This window comes from Podarcis muralis, chromosome 1 (assembly GCF_964188315.1).
Source record: "Podarcis muralis chromosome 1, rPodMur119.hap1.1, whole genome shotgun sequence".
NCBI lineage: Eukaryota > Metazoa > Chordata > Lepidosauria > Squamata > Lacertidae > Podarcis > Podarcis muralis.
In genome coordinates this window covers 41,048,917-41,061,938 of record NC_135655.1, presented here as the reverse complement: position 1 = coordinate 41,061,938, position 13,022 = coordinate 41,048,917, and the positions used below count along the sequence as shown (strand labels likewise).

General features: G+C 48.6%; 1 protein-coding gene across 1 annotated transcript in view; it reads left to right on the top strand.

Annotated features, from left to right (window-relative positions):
• Positions 1-13,011, top strand: part of AVEN (apoptosis and caspase activation inhibitor) — a 106,644-nt gene extending 93,633 nt beyond the window's left edge. The window contains exons 5-6 of the mRNA XM_028722068.2: positions 10,246-10,594; positions 12,533-13,011. Of these exons, the coding sequence (XP_028577901.2) occupies positions 10,246-10,594; positions 12,533-12,651 (468 nt within the window). The 3' untranslated portion in view covers positions 12,652-13,011. The remainder of the gene's footprint in view (positions 1-10,245; positions 10,595-12,532) is intronic.
• The last annotated feature ends 11 nt before the right edge of the window (positions 13,012-13,022 follow it).

Genomic DNA, 13,022 nt, shown 5'->3' with positions numbered 1-13,022 from the left:
TCTTTCTTTTTCCTTTCTCCTCCTATGAAGAGATTGCTCCCTAATTGTTTTGATGTTGTATCTTAATCTTTTAAATTGTATTTTAATCAACTTGTTTTTATTATTGGTTGTTAGCCGCCCTGAGCCCGGTCTTGGCTGGGGATGGCGGGGTATAAATAAATTTATAAATAAATAAATTTATTATTATTATTATTATTATTATTATTATTATATCTTGGCAATAATTAAGTAATGTTGTCTATTGTTTAGCTGGGTGAATGCTTCTCATTTCATTGTCATTATTAAGCATAAGACAAAACTTGTTTTGCAATTTGAGCCCTTCACTGAAAAAAAGGCTTCACAGCCTGTCGATTCCACTGATTCACCTTGCCAGACTTAAATTGTGTTCTGTTTTTTAAATCTTACATTATAAGAAGAAAAGGCAGGTATATAACAGCATTGCCTAAAAAGCATCGTAGACATAAAATGAGAAATATACAATTCAAAAAATAAAATAAAAATAATATCATTAGGCCAAATGAGAGGAACCTTCTTAAAAACACCTTGTATGTTGTAAAGCACCCTGTGCTGTTCGGATGAAGGGTAGTGTCAGGGGTTCAGGGAGAGAGGCACAGATGAGGGAGGAGACTGAGAGCGAGGGGGAAGAATCCCGGAACGAGGAGGAGGAGGATGACAATGACTTGAGGGTTTCCATGAGTCTTTCAAGTGAATCGGAGGATTCCCAAAAGGGGGCGCCCCTGGTCAGGCCAAGGGGAGCCACAGGGGGGACTCGTCAGGAGCAGGGGAGCAGCAGGGAAACCCCGAGTGGGAGTTGGAGATCGGGGCCGGCTTCCCCGCCGGAACGGAGTGAAGAGGGTGGAGTTCCCAGTGTGACAGACGAAGCAGAGCAGGAAGCAGAGAGGGGAAGGAGATCGGGGCAAGACGTCCTGCCGGAAGGGGCGGAGAGTAGCACAGAGAGTAGTGTAGCTGTCAAGAGGAAGGTCAGAGGTAGCGAACGCGCGCCAAGTTCAAATGTGGAGGCGCGCGGAAATGCGGAGAGCCCGGAGGAGGAGCCTGGTCCCAAAGCACGGAGGAGGGGGGAGCAGGCGTCTGGGGACTCAGCGTCAGGGGAAAGCAGGAGGGAAGGAACCCAGGGGGGCAGAAAGACCCTGCGGAAAAGGAAGGACAGGAAGAGGTGGACCAGCAGAAGCCTCTTAAACTGGTGTGGAGGCGGGACTGATTCAGAGGGGACTTCAGCGGTCTAAGCGTAACAGACGTGGGGCTGCGCGCCTCGGCTGTGGAACAAACAATGTACTTCAATAAAGACTTTTGTAAATAAAGTGGACTTGGCGTTGGTCTCTTGTGAGCTGGGACCTGAGGCGGCCCTGACAGTAAGTCCCCTCTCTAAAAGAACGCAAAATTTTTTTTGCAAAGCTCACGAAGTGTGGCAGCCATGAGTGCGGAGGAACAGTTGACAGCACTACGGAACGCAGTCACCGAGCTCTCCACTGCGGCAATAGCCTCTCAGAAGAAGAGTGACGATGCGGAGAAGCGATGCGAGGATCTGCAAGCCAGGTGGGAGCGTGCATGCAGAGAGGGGTTCCCAGGGTCCAGATCAGAGGGAATTGGACTTGGAAGGCGGGGGGGCAGTTTGGTCGCCCACTTCGATGGGAACCTGAAGCACTACCCCAGTTTCAGAGCAGACGTCCTATATGCACTGCATTTGCTTCGCAATGACTTTAAAGATGAGGAGGAGAAAGTGGGTTTTATTGTGTCTTATTTGCATGGAGACGCCAGAGCGTGGCTGCGCAATTTGTGGCGTGAAGATGGTCCTGCCCGCCGCGATTCTGATGAATTTATCAAAGCTATGGACGCTTGTTTCCAGTCCACCGTGGATGTTGATGTTGCGCGCCGAGAGATGCACGGACTCAGACAAGGCAAAGCCACTGTGTGTCAGTACCATCTGCGCTTTTTTGCATTGCTGACTGTATTGGGCTGGGAGAAAGACTCCAAACCAGTGAGAGATTTGTTCTGGGAGGGACTCCACGGCTCCATAAAAGATGAATTGGCCAGGGGTGACAGACCTCAAACCCTAGCAGAAGTAGTACAGAGGGCTCTTGCGATTGGAATACGACACGAAGAACGTCCTTGGCACAGTGAGGAAGGTCGCCAGGTGCGTGCGCCAGCCAGGGCACCTCCTTTTATCCCCAGGGAGTTCGGCCAGGCGCATCCTTCGCCTCTAATGCGGCAGGGGGAGGAACCAATGGAGCTTGGCGGTGCTAGAGCTCAGACAGCAGCCAGAGCCCCAACGTCCGGTGCAGTCAAGGCGAAGCCTCCTAGAGGGAACAGGAAATGTTACATCTGTGACAGTGCACAGCACATGGCTAAAGAGTGTCCCCAGAGGCTCCAGAAACACACTGCAGCTTTAGCAACGGTTGCAGCAGACGTACTTCACGAAGAGCAGTTTCAGGGAAACGACAGTGCCTGGCTGGAGACAGCGATGCTGGGGCTCAGCCAGGTGAGTCTGTAGAGCAGTCCCCAGCGATTTTGCAGCACACAGACCCCTTACCACCCAAGCCAGCGGTGCAGCTCACTGCAACACTCCAGTTGCCGAATGGAACCACCCTGGAAGTCCCCATTACAATCGAGTCTGGGAGCAACGCGGACTTTGTGGGGGTGCAGTTCGTCAAGCAGCATCGCATAGCGCTTCTGCCAGCTACCACGCTCCTGAACGTAGTCACGGTCGATGGCAGAAAATTGCTAGGAGGGCAAGTTGTGCAACAGACGCCTCCCATGGTGATGCAGATTGGAAATCATCGAGAAGTCATTAGCTTCAACGTCACCCGCCTATCAGACACGCCTATAGTGTTAGGCATGAGCTGGCTAGAGAGACACAGTCCAGCAGTGGCGTGGTACCAGCGACAGCTCACCTTTTGCTCATCGTACTGTGCTCAACACTGCATCCAGTCCAGCCAAGGGGAGGAAGCTGGGCAGAAACTGCAACTAGGCATGGTGCAGGCAGTCCCCCGCAAGTACGAGGGATTTTTGGAGGTTTTCTGCGAGAAGGAAGCTGACCAGCTGCCACCCCACAGGCCTTACGACTGTGCGATTGACCTGTTGCCGGGGGCGAAGCTGCCGACTGCAAAGCTGTATTCCATGTCTGAAGATGAGATGCAAGAACTCAGGGAGTTCATAGAGCACAATTTGAAGCGCGGATTCATTCGGGAATCCAAAGCGGTGGGAGGCAGTCCTGTGTTTTTTGTGAAGAAGAAGGACACGCCCCAGAAGAGACTCATTGTGGACTATCGAGCCATAAACTCGATGACAAAGCCCAAGGCCTTTCCCATGCCCAAGATTGATGACCTCCTAGCGACCGTGCGGAAGGGGAGGATCTTCACCAAGTTGGATCTGCGCGGAGCGTACAATCTCATACGCATGCGTGAGGGCGATGAGTGGAAGACGGCCATGTTCACGCCTCTGGGCACGTATGAATACAGAGTTATGCCTTTTGGTCTCCAAAATGGATCCCACTGCTTCCAAGCCTTTATGCATCACGTGCTAGCGGGACTCCTCTACAAGAAGTGTGTGTGCTTCCTCGACGACATCCTGATCTTCTCAGAATCGCCGGAGGCTCACGAGAGAGACGTAAAGGAGGTCCTGCAGAGACTACGGGAACACAGACTCTACGCCAAGTTGGAGAAGTGCCAGTTCGATGTGACGGAGGTGGATTTCCTGGGCTACAAGCTGTCCAACAAGGGACTGGCCATGGACAGCGTCAAGGTCCGCGCGGTGTTGGACTGGAAGAGCCCGCGCAATCGGAAGGAGGTGCAGAGGTTCGTCGGTTTCGCCAACTTTTACCGCAAGTTCATCAGAGGTTTCGCGAAGGAGACAGCAGCAATCACGGACACTCTCAGTTCCAAGAAGAAGAAGTTCACTTGGACGGACCAGGCGGAGCGCTCTTTTCAGAAGCTTAAAAGCCTCTTCGCCTCCGAGGAACAGCTGCTGCACGTGAATCCCGGCAGGCCCATGCGGGTCGAGACTGACGCATCAGACAGAGCGGTAGGGGCCGTCCTTTTGCAGGAAGATCCGCAAGGGCACTGGAGGCCCTGTGCTTTCTACTCCCGGAAGCTCAGCAAGGCGGAACAAAACTACACCATCTGGGACAGGGAGTTGTTGGCCATTCACGCGGCTTTCAAAGCGTGGCGGCACTTCCTCATAGGAGCCAAGCACACCGTGCAGGTCCGCACGGACCACAAGAACTTAGAGTATTGGCGCACGGCGAAGCTCCAGAGCCAGAGGCACATGCGCTGGGCGGAATTCTTCGCGGATTTCGACTTCCGAAAAGAGTACATCCCGGGGGACTCCAATGTCATAGCCGATGCGCTCTCAAGGAAACCGCAATATCTCGAGGAAGCGGCAACAGTAGCAGCCAAGCACATTTTCGCACCGCAGGCGTGGGCGTGCGCTTCAGTCGCCGTCGACCTGGACGCGGTGCGACGCGCGCTGCAGACGGATCAGTTTGCACAATCCAAGATGGAAGAGCTGCGCAGAGGTACAACGAGAGACGACGAGTTCCAGATACGCGACGGGCTGTTAACTCGCAAAGGTGCCCTCTACGTGCCAGGGGACGATCTCCGCGCAAAGGTTCTGCACCAGTTGCACGACGCACCCAGCGCGGGCCATTTCGGCAAGGAGAAGACAGCGGAACTGGTAGCCAGGGACTTTTGGTGGCCCCAAATGCGAGGAGAGGTCGCGGATTACGTCGCCAGATGTGACACCTGTCAGAGGTCCAAGCCAGTGCACCAGAAGCCAGCCGGACTACTGGAACCGCTGGAGACGCCACTGCAACCGTGGGAGCGGGTAGCGCTGGACTTTGTTACTGATCTGCCCAGTTCCCGAGGCAAGACGGCGGTACTGGTGGTGGTGGACCTGTTCACCAAGATGGCGCACTTCATTCCTTGCGCGAAGGTGGCGACAGCGGAACAGACCGCCAAACTCTTCATCGACCACGTGTTCAGAGTGCATGGGCTGCCACGGTCCATCCTGTCCGACAGGGGGCGCCAGTTTGTCTCCAGTTTCTGGCAGAAGCTCCTAGGTATCCTGCACGTCAAGATCAACCTATCGTCGGCGAGACATCCACAGACCAACGGCCAAGCAGAGAGGGTCAACGCTATCATGCAGCAGTACCTGAGATGTTACGCCAATCAGCGACCCGCAGCTTGGGTGGATTACCTGCCGATGGCTGAGTTTGCCTACAACAACACGAAGCACGCGTCGACGGGGGTGACGCCGTTCTTCGCTAACAATGGACGACATCCCAGAACCTTCCCGGGGTTCATAACGACGGGGGAGGGGGCGCCGCAGGGGGCCGACCATTTCGCAGCAGAACTGCAAGAGGTGCACGAGGAGCTGCGGAGACATTTGGAACTAGCTAAACAAGCCTATAAAGTGCAGGCGGACAAACACAGGAGGGCGGGAGAAGACATCCAGGTGGGGGACTGGGTATGGTTAGCGGCCCAAGCGGTGCCGGCCAAGTCGTTAGCTAAGAAGAAGTTAGGACACAGGCAGCTAGGGCCATACCAAGTTGAGGCCAGGATCAATCCCGTAGCGTTTCGACTGGCCCTCCCCGAAGGTTCCAGGATGCACCTGGTCTTTCATAGGTCGGTGCTCACCCCCTACAAGGCCCCACACAGATTTCAGGAGTCAGGGACGGCACCAGAACCACGCAGAGAGTCACCCAAGAGGGGGAGGTCACCTAGGGCCGAACCACTCAACGAGGTCACAGAGATTCTGGACTCAAGATGGGGGGAAGAGGGAGTAGAATATTTTCTCGCCAGAGAGGGTACCCCAGCCAGCGCCAACAGTTGGGTGCCGGACTACGCTTTGGACGAGCCTCTTCTCAAGGATGAGTTCCATGCTCTTTTCCCACACAGGCCCATGCCAGCCGAGTACTTTGACGACTGGCTTTTTACGCCCACACTTTCAGCCAGCACTTTCCGAGGGTTTTCTTCCGCGGAGGAGGGAACGCCAGAATCGAGCCCTCCCAGGGGATCGTGCTCGGGGGTGGAGATGGAACCCTCTTATTGGTGGGACGAGCAACCAGAGGAGGACTGGCGCAGGAGGTGGAGGGAGGGGCCTTGGCCAACAGCACCGGACGAAGTAACAATGGGAGAGGAGACCGAGAACACTTTGGGAGACGAACCCGAGTTCAAGCACACATACACCGAGCTGGAAGCAGAGGAAATCGAAGTAGACGAACTGTATCCAGCATCTAACCCCGCAGAAACGCGGCTCCCAATACCTGCGCTCGACGGGCGGGAGGGGGGAAGGGGGGGCTTCGAGGGGGGGATGGATGTCAGGGGTTCAGGGAGAGAGGCACAGATGAGGGAGGAGACTGAGAGCGAGGGGGAAGAATCCCGGAACGAGGAGGAGGAGGATGACAATGACTTGAGGGTTTCCATGAGTCTTTCAAGTGAATCGGAGGATTCCCAAAAGGGGGCGCCCCTGGTCAGGCCAAGGGGAGCCACAGGGGGGACTCGTCAGGAGCAGGGGAGCAGCAGGGAAACCCCGAGTGGGAGTTGGAGATCGGGGCCGGCTTCCCCGCCGGAACGGAGTGAAGAGGGTGGAGTTCCCAGTGTGACAGACGAAGCAGAGCAGGAAGCAGAGAGGGGAAGGAGATCGGGGCAAGACGTCCTGCCGGAAGGGGCGGAGAGTAGCACAGAGAGTAGTGTAGCTGTCAAGAGGAAGGTCAGAGGTAGCGAACGCGCGCCAAGTTCAAATGTGGAGGCGCGCGGAAATGCGGAGAGCCCGGAGGAGGAGCCTGGTCCCAAAGCACGGAGGAGGGGGGAGCAGGCGTCTGGGGACTCCGCGTCAGGGGAAAGCAGGAGGGAAGGAACCCAGGGGGGCAGAAAGACCCTGCGGAAAAGGAAGGACAGGAAGAGGTGGACCAGCAGAAGCCTCTTAAACTGGTGTGGAGGCGGGACTGATTCAGAGGGGACTTCAGCGGTCTAAGCGTAACAGACGTGGGGCTGCGCGCCTCGGCTGTGGAACAAACAATGTACTTCAATAAAGACTTTTGTAAATAAAGTGGACTTGGCGTTGGTCTCTTGTGAGCTGGGACCTGAGGCGGCCCTGACAGGTAGTATATAAATTTAATACATTGTTGTTGTTGTCAACTTCAACTGATATGCTTGCGGGTGACCTTACCTGGATGGTGGCAGCTTAACCACGATTACCCATGCTTTGGTAACTGCTATAATACTGAAGGTGCCTTTCATAAAGGCCCAGAAACTGCAGTTGATCCAGAACAGGATTTACAAAATTATTAGCTGGTACTAGATGGTTTGACCACATTACGGACTTCCGGGATAGCGCGAACGGGTAATGGCGGATTCCCTCCGAGCTCCGGAGGGAATCGGCTCCGCTAAGGACGGGTCTTGCCGTGCCGGCGACACGGGGACCCTTAGAAACCGCAGGCGCGGAAGCCTGCGGACATGGTGACTCGGTGGGCACCTTAATCGCCCTCCCTGACCCGCGAAGAGCCTTTTTAAAGGCTACGGAGTGGACCGGAGAGTGGCGTGGTGCTGAGAGTCGATCGCTGCCTTGGCGGAGCGAAGCCGCGAGCCATGACCGGAGAGCGCTATCTTTCTTCCTGAAATTTGGACTGAAACAAATAACCCGTGAGTAGAAGGGAATTTTGGCATTAAAAGTTTTTATACCTAAAATTGAGTACGATCGGGGGTGTGTTAAAAGGAAGTCCGCACCCCCCCCCCACAGAAAGATTCAAAGCAAAGAGAGGAGTACTAAGGCGGAAAGACTTTGGCTTTAAAAAGATAACTCTCACGAATTGGATGACAAAGTTATTGTGCTGGAGTGGAAAAGAGAGAATTTTGAAAGTTTCCTTTTCTCCTGGTAATCCCCCCCCTTGGACCCGGGAGCGCCCTGTGTGAGAGCCCGAGGAAAAAGAATAAAGAGTTTGACAGCTGTCAAAAGAGCTGTCAAACGGGAGGCAAAGACTTGGGACTGTGTTATTGGTACTTTTTCGGACTAAAAAAGCTACATTAAAATTGATCTTTTTGAAACAAAGTGACTGGGAATAATAAAGTGGCTGGGAGCTATAAAGAAACTGATTGTTGGAATAGAATCATGATGGAAATCCCCCTGGAGGGAACTAAAGACATTGCAATGGCTGCAGAAGGGAAACTATGGGCAGAGATTGAAAGGATGTTTTTTCTCGTGGGAACTTTACAAGAGCAAAGTACCACAATAAGTAAACAACTGGAGACTTTCGGTTTGGAACTGAGCAACTCTGCCAATGATACAAAGTTGATGGAAAGAAATTCTGCAGCTGCAGAGAAGGAGATAACTTTGGAGTGGGGGGAAAAAGAAGAAGAAGAAGGAGAGGAACTTCAGGTGGAAAAAACCAACCAAAAGCCTGCAACCTCTGGGAACAAAGGAAACAAAGAAAACGACAAGTGGATTACAAATCTGCAAAAGGAGAGAAAGACAAAGGAAGAAGTCCCCAGAATAACTGGAATATTGGACTATATAAGAGTAAACAAGTATGATTGGGGCTTTTTCATCAAGGAGGAGTATGAGAGACTGAGTGGTCCTGAGCAGAAACTGAAATTTATTGAATTGGAAGGAGGAAAAAATGAGAGGCTGGTGACAGAACCTCTTCAAGAAGAGAGGGCCAACAAAATGGATTACCAACAAAATTGGTGGAGAGAGACTAACTGGGGCTTAAGAGCCTCTGATGTGAGAAACCCGGGCTAAAGCAGCCAATCTATTGGGACATTGGTTTGGGAAGGGACAGAAACCGGGGCAGGGCAGGAGGGGAGAGGAGAATAGTTAAAATCTGAGATTTAGAACTGCTATATTAGGATTTTTTGATGCAATATGTGAAGGAAGGAATTCATGGGAGAAGAATTTAGGCCGTCCTTAGAGAAAAGATTTATTGTGTAAAACTGGATAAGTTCAAATTGGGTCAAGCATAAGTGACAAATTTTAAGAAAGGATGAGACACTTAAGGGAGGAGAGCAAATAATTTGCTGAGATAATTAATGAAACTGGAATGTGGGAAGGAGGGTGCGGGGAAGTCAATGTTATGCAATTATGTATGTTTTTGTTTTGTTTTTATAAGTTTGTCTGCTTTTTAAAAATTTGAAAACTCAATAAAAATTTATTGGAAAAAAAAAAAATAGATGGTTTGACCACATTACGCCTCTCTCTGCCAACTTTCAGTCAGTTTCCAGGCTCAGTTTACAATCCTAACCTTTTAAGGCCTAAATGGCTTGGGAGCAGTTTCCCTGAAAGACCCACCACCTCCCATCCAGACTTAAGTTCTTCTTGGAGGCCCTGTTTTGAATGCCCCTGTGAAATGAAGTAAAGTGGCCTTTTCAGTAGTGGTACTTGCTAAAAAGCATTCACCTAGCAAAACCCTTGTGGTCTTTTTGCTGTCAAGAACACAAATCTGTTCACCTAATGCTTAGTCTGGTTGTTTCCGTTTTTAAATCTGTCTTTTATATTTTGGATTGTGATGCGTTTAGTTTTCTTGTCATATTTATGTTGCTTTTGAAGGTATGCTTTATTTTATATTTTAATTGTTTTATACTTATATATTCTTAGTTGCCCAGAGTACTTCATGGGGTAGCATACAAATCTCATAGACAATGGGCGTTTATTTAAATAATAAGTTTATTAGTTGAAGTTTATGAAATTTATTTATCACTTCACACAACTAAAAGGAGTCCCAATGTGGTTTACAATAAAAGTAAAATGCAAAATTTATATAATAAAATACTCATAAAACAATACAAACGTACTGAACGTATCCATCTGAAATAATAAAAAACAAGAATATCAACCCTCAGCCAACAGTAGAATGAACACTAGAAATAGCTAGTAAAAGCCAGACCATAAGTACTGACTAAATACCCATGAAAATTAAAACATTTTTGCTTGGTATCAGAAAGATGTTAGAGTCAATGGCAGGCAAGCTTCCCTGGAGAGAGAGAATTCCATAATCTGGGAGCTGCCACTATAAAAGTGTGGTCTCCTATTGCTACCCGCTGAACATCTCTTGGTGGAGGGTCCAGCTGCAGGGCCCAGGTAGGTTGCATGGGAAAGGGGGGCCTTTAGTTGTATAAGGTTCTACCAGCACATTGAATTGTGTTCAGAGATAAAATTGGCACACAGTGCAGGGATCAGGGTGTTTTTTTAAAGAACATTAGCCATTGCACAACTTCTTTTCCCTTCTGGTCCTAGGATGCAACACCTGCCATACTCCCCCAAATTAAATTGAAAAGCAGTGAAGTCCCCAAGAAAAGTGCTCCATTACAGCAGACCATGGGGCAAAATAGAGTTGCATCAAACTCATATCCTTCTGCAGACTCTCTTGGCCACCTGCCGCTGTCGAATAAAGATGGATTTGGCTCGTCTTCAGAAGCTCTCCAGAAAAGCTCATCAGTTACACACCAAGAGGATCACTTGGATGACGACCTTGATCAACTCCTGAAGTTGGATGCCCCTATTTATCCTGAAAACTTTGAACTGGAAACAATATCCCATGATAGATTATCTGGGGATGATTTGAACATGCCTCATGAAGTAAATGGTAAGCATTTTCCCCAATTGTTTATTTTGTTTCTCTAAATTGCTGCTGTGCTCTAGTTTACAGTCAGCTATGAGCTCATTCAGCTATATGACAAGGCCTACTGAGGGTGCAGGAACTGCCGGGCAGGAAGAGATCTTCATCCCTTGCCACCATTTGAGATGTGTGAGTGGTTTTATATTGTTTGGCAGCCTCCATATCTGACAACCCTCCATAGAAATAGGCAGGCATATGACACCACTGGAAATTGGACTGTCTGTCTTCTGGGTGATAGATGCACTAGTGACCTTGGGCAGTCCAGCTTAGGACTCATTCAGAGGCTTCAGAGATCAAAGATGAGTTGGAAGAGTGGTCTGCCCTAGCAGCTCTCAGGTAGCAGCTGAAAGGCAATTGTAGCCAAGTCTCCACAAACACAAAGGTGACATGGGGCATGGCCAAAGTCCATCTGCAGCTCCTTTTTCACCCTCCAGGAGGGTGGCTTCACATTCCTTTTAACAGCTGTAGCTTTTGTGTGCATTTTAATTGTAATCTGCTTTGGGTTTTGATATTAACTGAAAAGTGGGGTATAAATATAATAGAGAGGTTAGAAAGCAATAGTAAGCACTGTGGCAGAAGATGACTGTGGGCCTGTGTGAAGGGGCAGCACGCTCCTAGAGGTAAGCAAGGTAGTCTTTCTACATGTCTGTCTTTTTTTTCTGAGCTGAGAGCTATATTATGGGGCATAAACAAAATGAATGTTTTAAAATAAAATTTGGATTTAAAACATTTAAATTGGATATTTTTCTTAAATGTAAATACTGTTTTTCTCTTTAGGGATTAACTGCAGTGCTGATATGCTTGTATTAGGATTTATTTGTAAACTGAATTGATACAGTGAGTTAAGGAAGGCTTACACACCTTCTGTGTAAAAACAATTAGATTGTTTCTCAGATATGACTATTTGTGTTCTCCCTTCCAAACATAGGCATTCAGTTTCACTCCTCTAATTTGCCCAGTAACTACCAGACAAACCATGGTTCAACCCATCAAGAGTGGGCTTTTTCTTTTCTTTTTTTGCTTGATATCTTGCTTTTGTGATGGTGACCATGGCAGAGTGAAGCAGAAAGAAGCAGCACTTAGACAGAAGAGGCAAAATGCATGTTATTTTTTCATATTTAACCTCTCAAAGGGTCATGGCTGTTTCCCATAAAAAATGAAACTTTACAGGAACATTTAAAGACAAACTGTGCAAAACATAACCAGCATTACAAATCGATGCAAATCCTGTTTGTAAGAATGAAACAACAGTGTAAATAAACTAACACTTTAGTTGTAAATTAATAAAGGTTTGCTCTTTGGTTAGGAAATGCTCCACACATCAAGGGGAAAGCTGATTTAACTGTGTTTGTATATTAAATAGTTCTGTTATTTTAAAACCTTAATTCACGTCCCAATCTATTTTCTGTGTCATTTTCATCTAGGTATCAGTACTGTACCCATAGGTCAGTCCCTCAGTTTTATTTTATTCTTTTGGAGGAGGAGATAAAGAGGGAATATTTTATAATTGTGAAGGCAGTAAGGAAACATAGTCACCTTAAAACTCAAGCAGTACTTTTGTGGTAAATTTTCTTCCCAGTGCATACAGAGCCTGGAAAATACATGTTTTACAAGGCTAGTGCCTCCTATTATTTCCCATTATCTCAGGAATTTGGGAGCTACAGCATATTGTTAGATGGAGTCCCCTTTTTCAGCTATTACCTTTCTTCTTCTCCTGTCTTCTGGAAGATCCTAACTTGCAGGGGGCTTTTAAATCAGCCAGCCTGTCTTCCTTTAGAAGCTGGATGATGGAGTCAGCTTCCTAACTGGGTCTCAGGTTTGCTGCTATTGGAGCTTGTCAGCATTTGCCTGCCTAGCCATCCCCAGACAAGTTAGTTAAATTTTCTTCTGTTTTTATTTCTTCAGACCTTTTAGAACTGGACGGAACTGAACAAATTTGCTCAGCATCTCAACAGCAGGAAGCAACATCCAAAAATATTTCCGAGGAGGACCTTGAAGACTGGTTAGACAGCATGATCTCCTAAGGCTACATTTTGGTTGGCACGCAAGTAAACTGAAAAATTGACATGACAGTGGCTGGTATAGAATAATTGCTTACAAGTATTTAATTAAGTAGCAACTTCACCTTGATTTTTTAATTATGCTACATGTCCAACTTTTGTTGTTTCTTAGTGTCAAATATGTTGGACACCTTGCAGAGAATTCTCTGCATTACACTGCCTGAAGAAATATAATGACGTTCTCTTGAAATGCTTGTAAATTAAAAATGTTGCACAGATGGTTTAAAATAATTCAGATAACAGCAGAACAATTTCAGCTTCTGTTGGAGAGGAGCTTCTCGCTTAAAGCCGCAAAATAAACAGTGCTGGTGAATGCAAACTGTATGTTGTAGTTG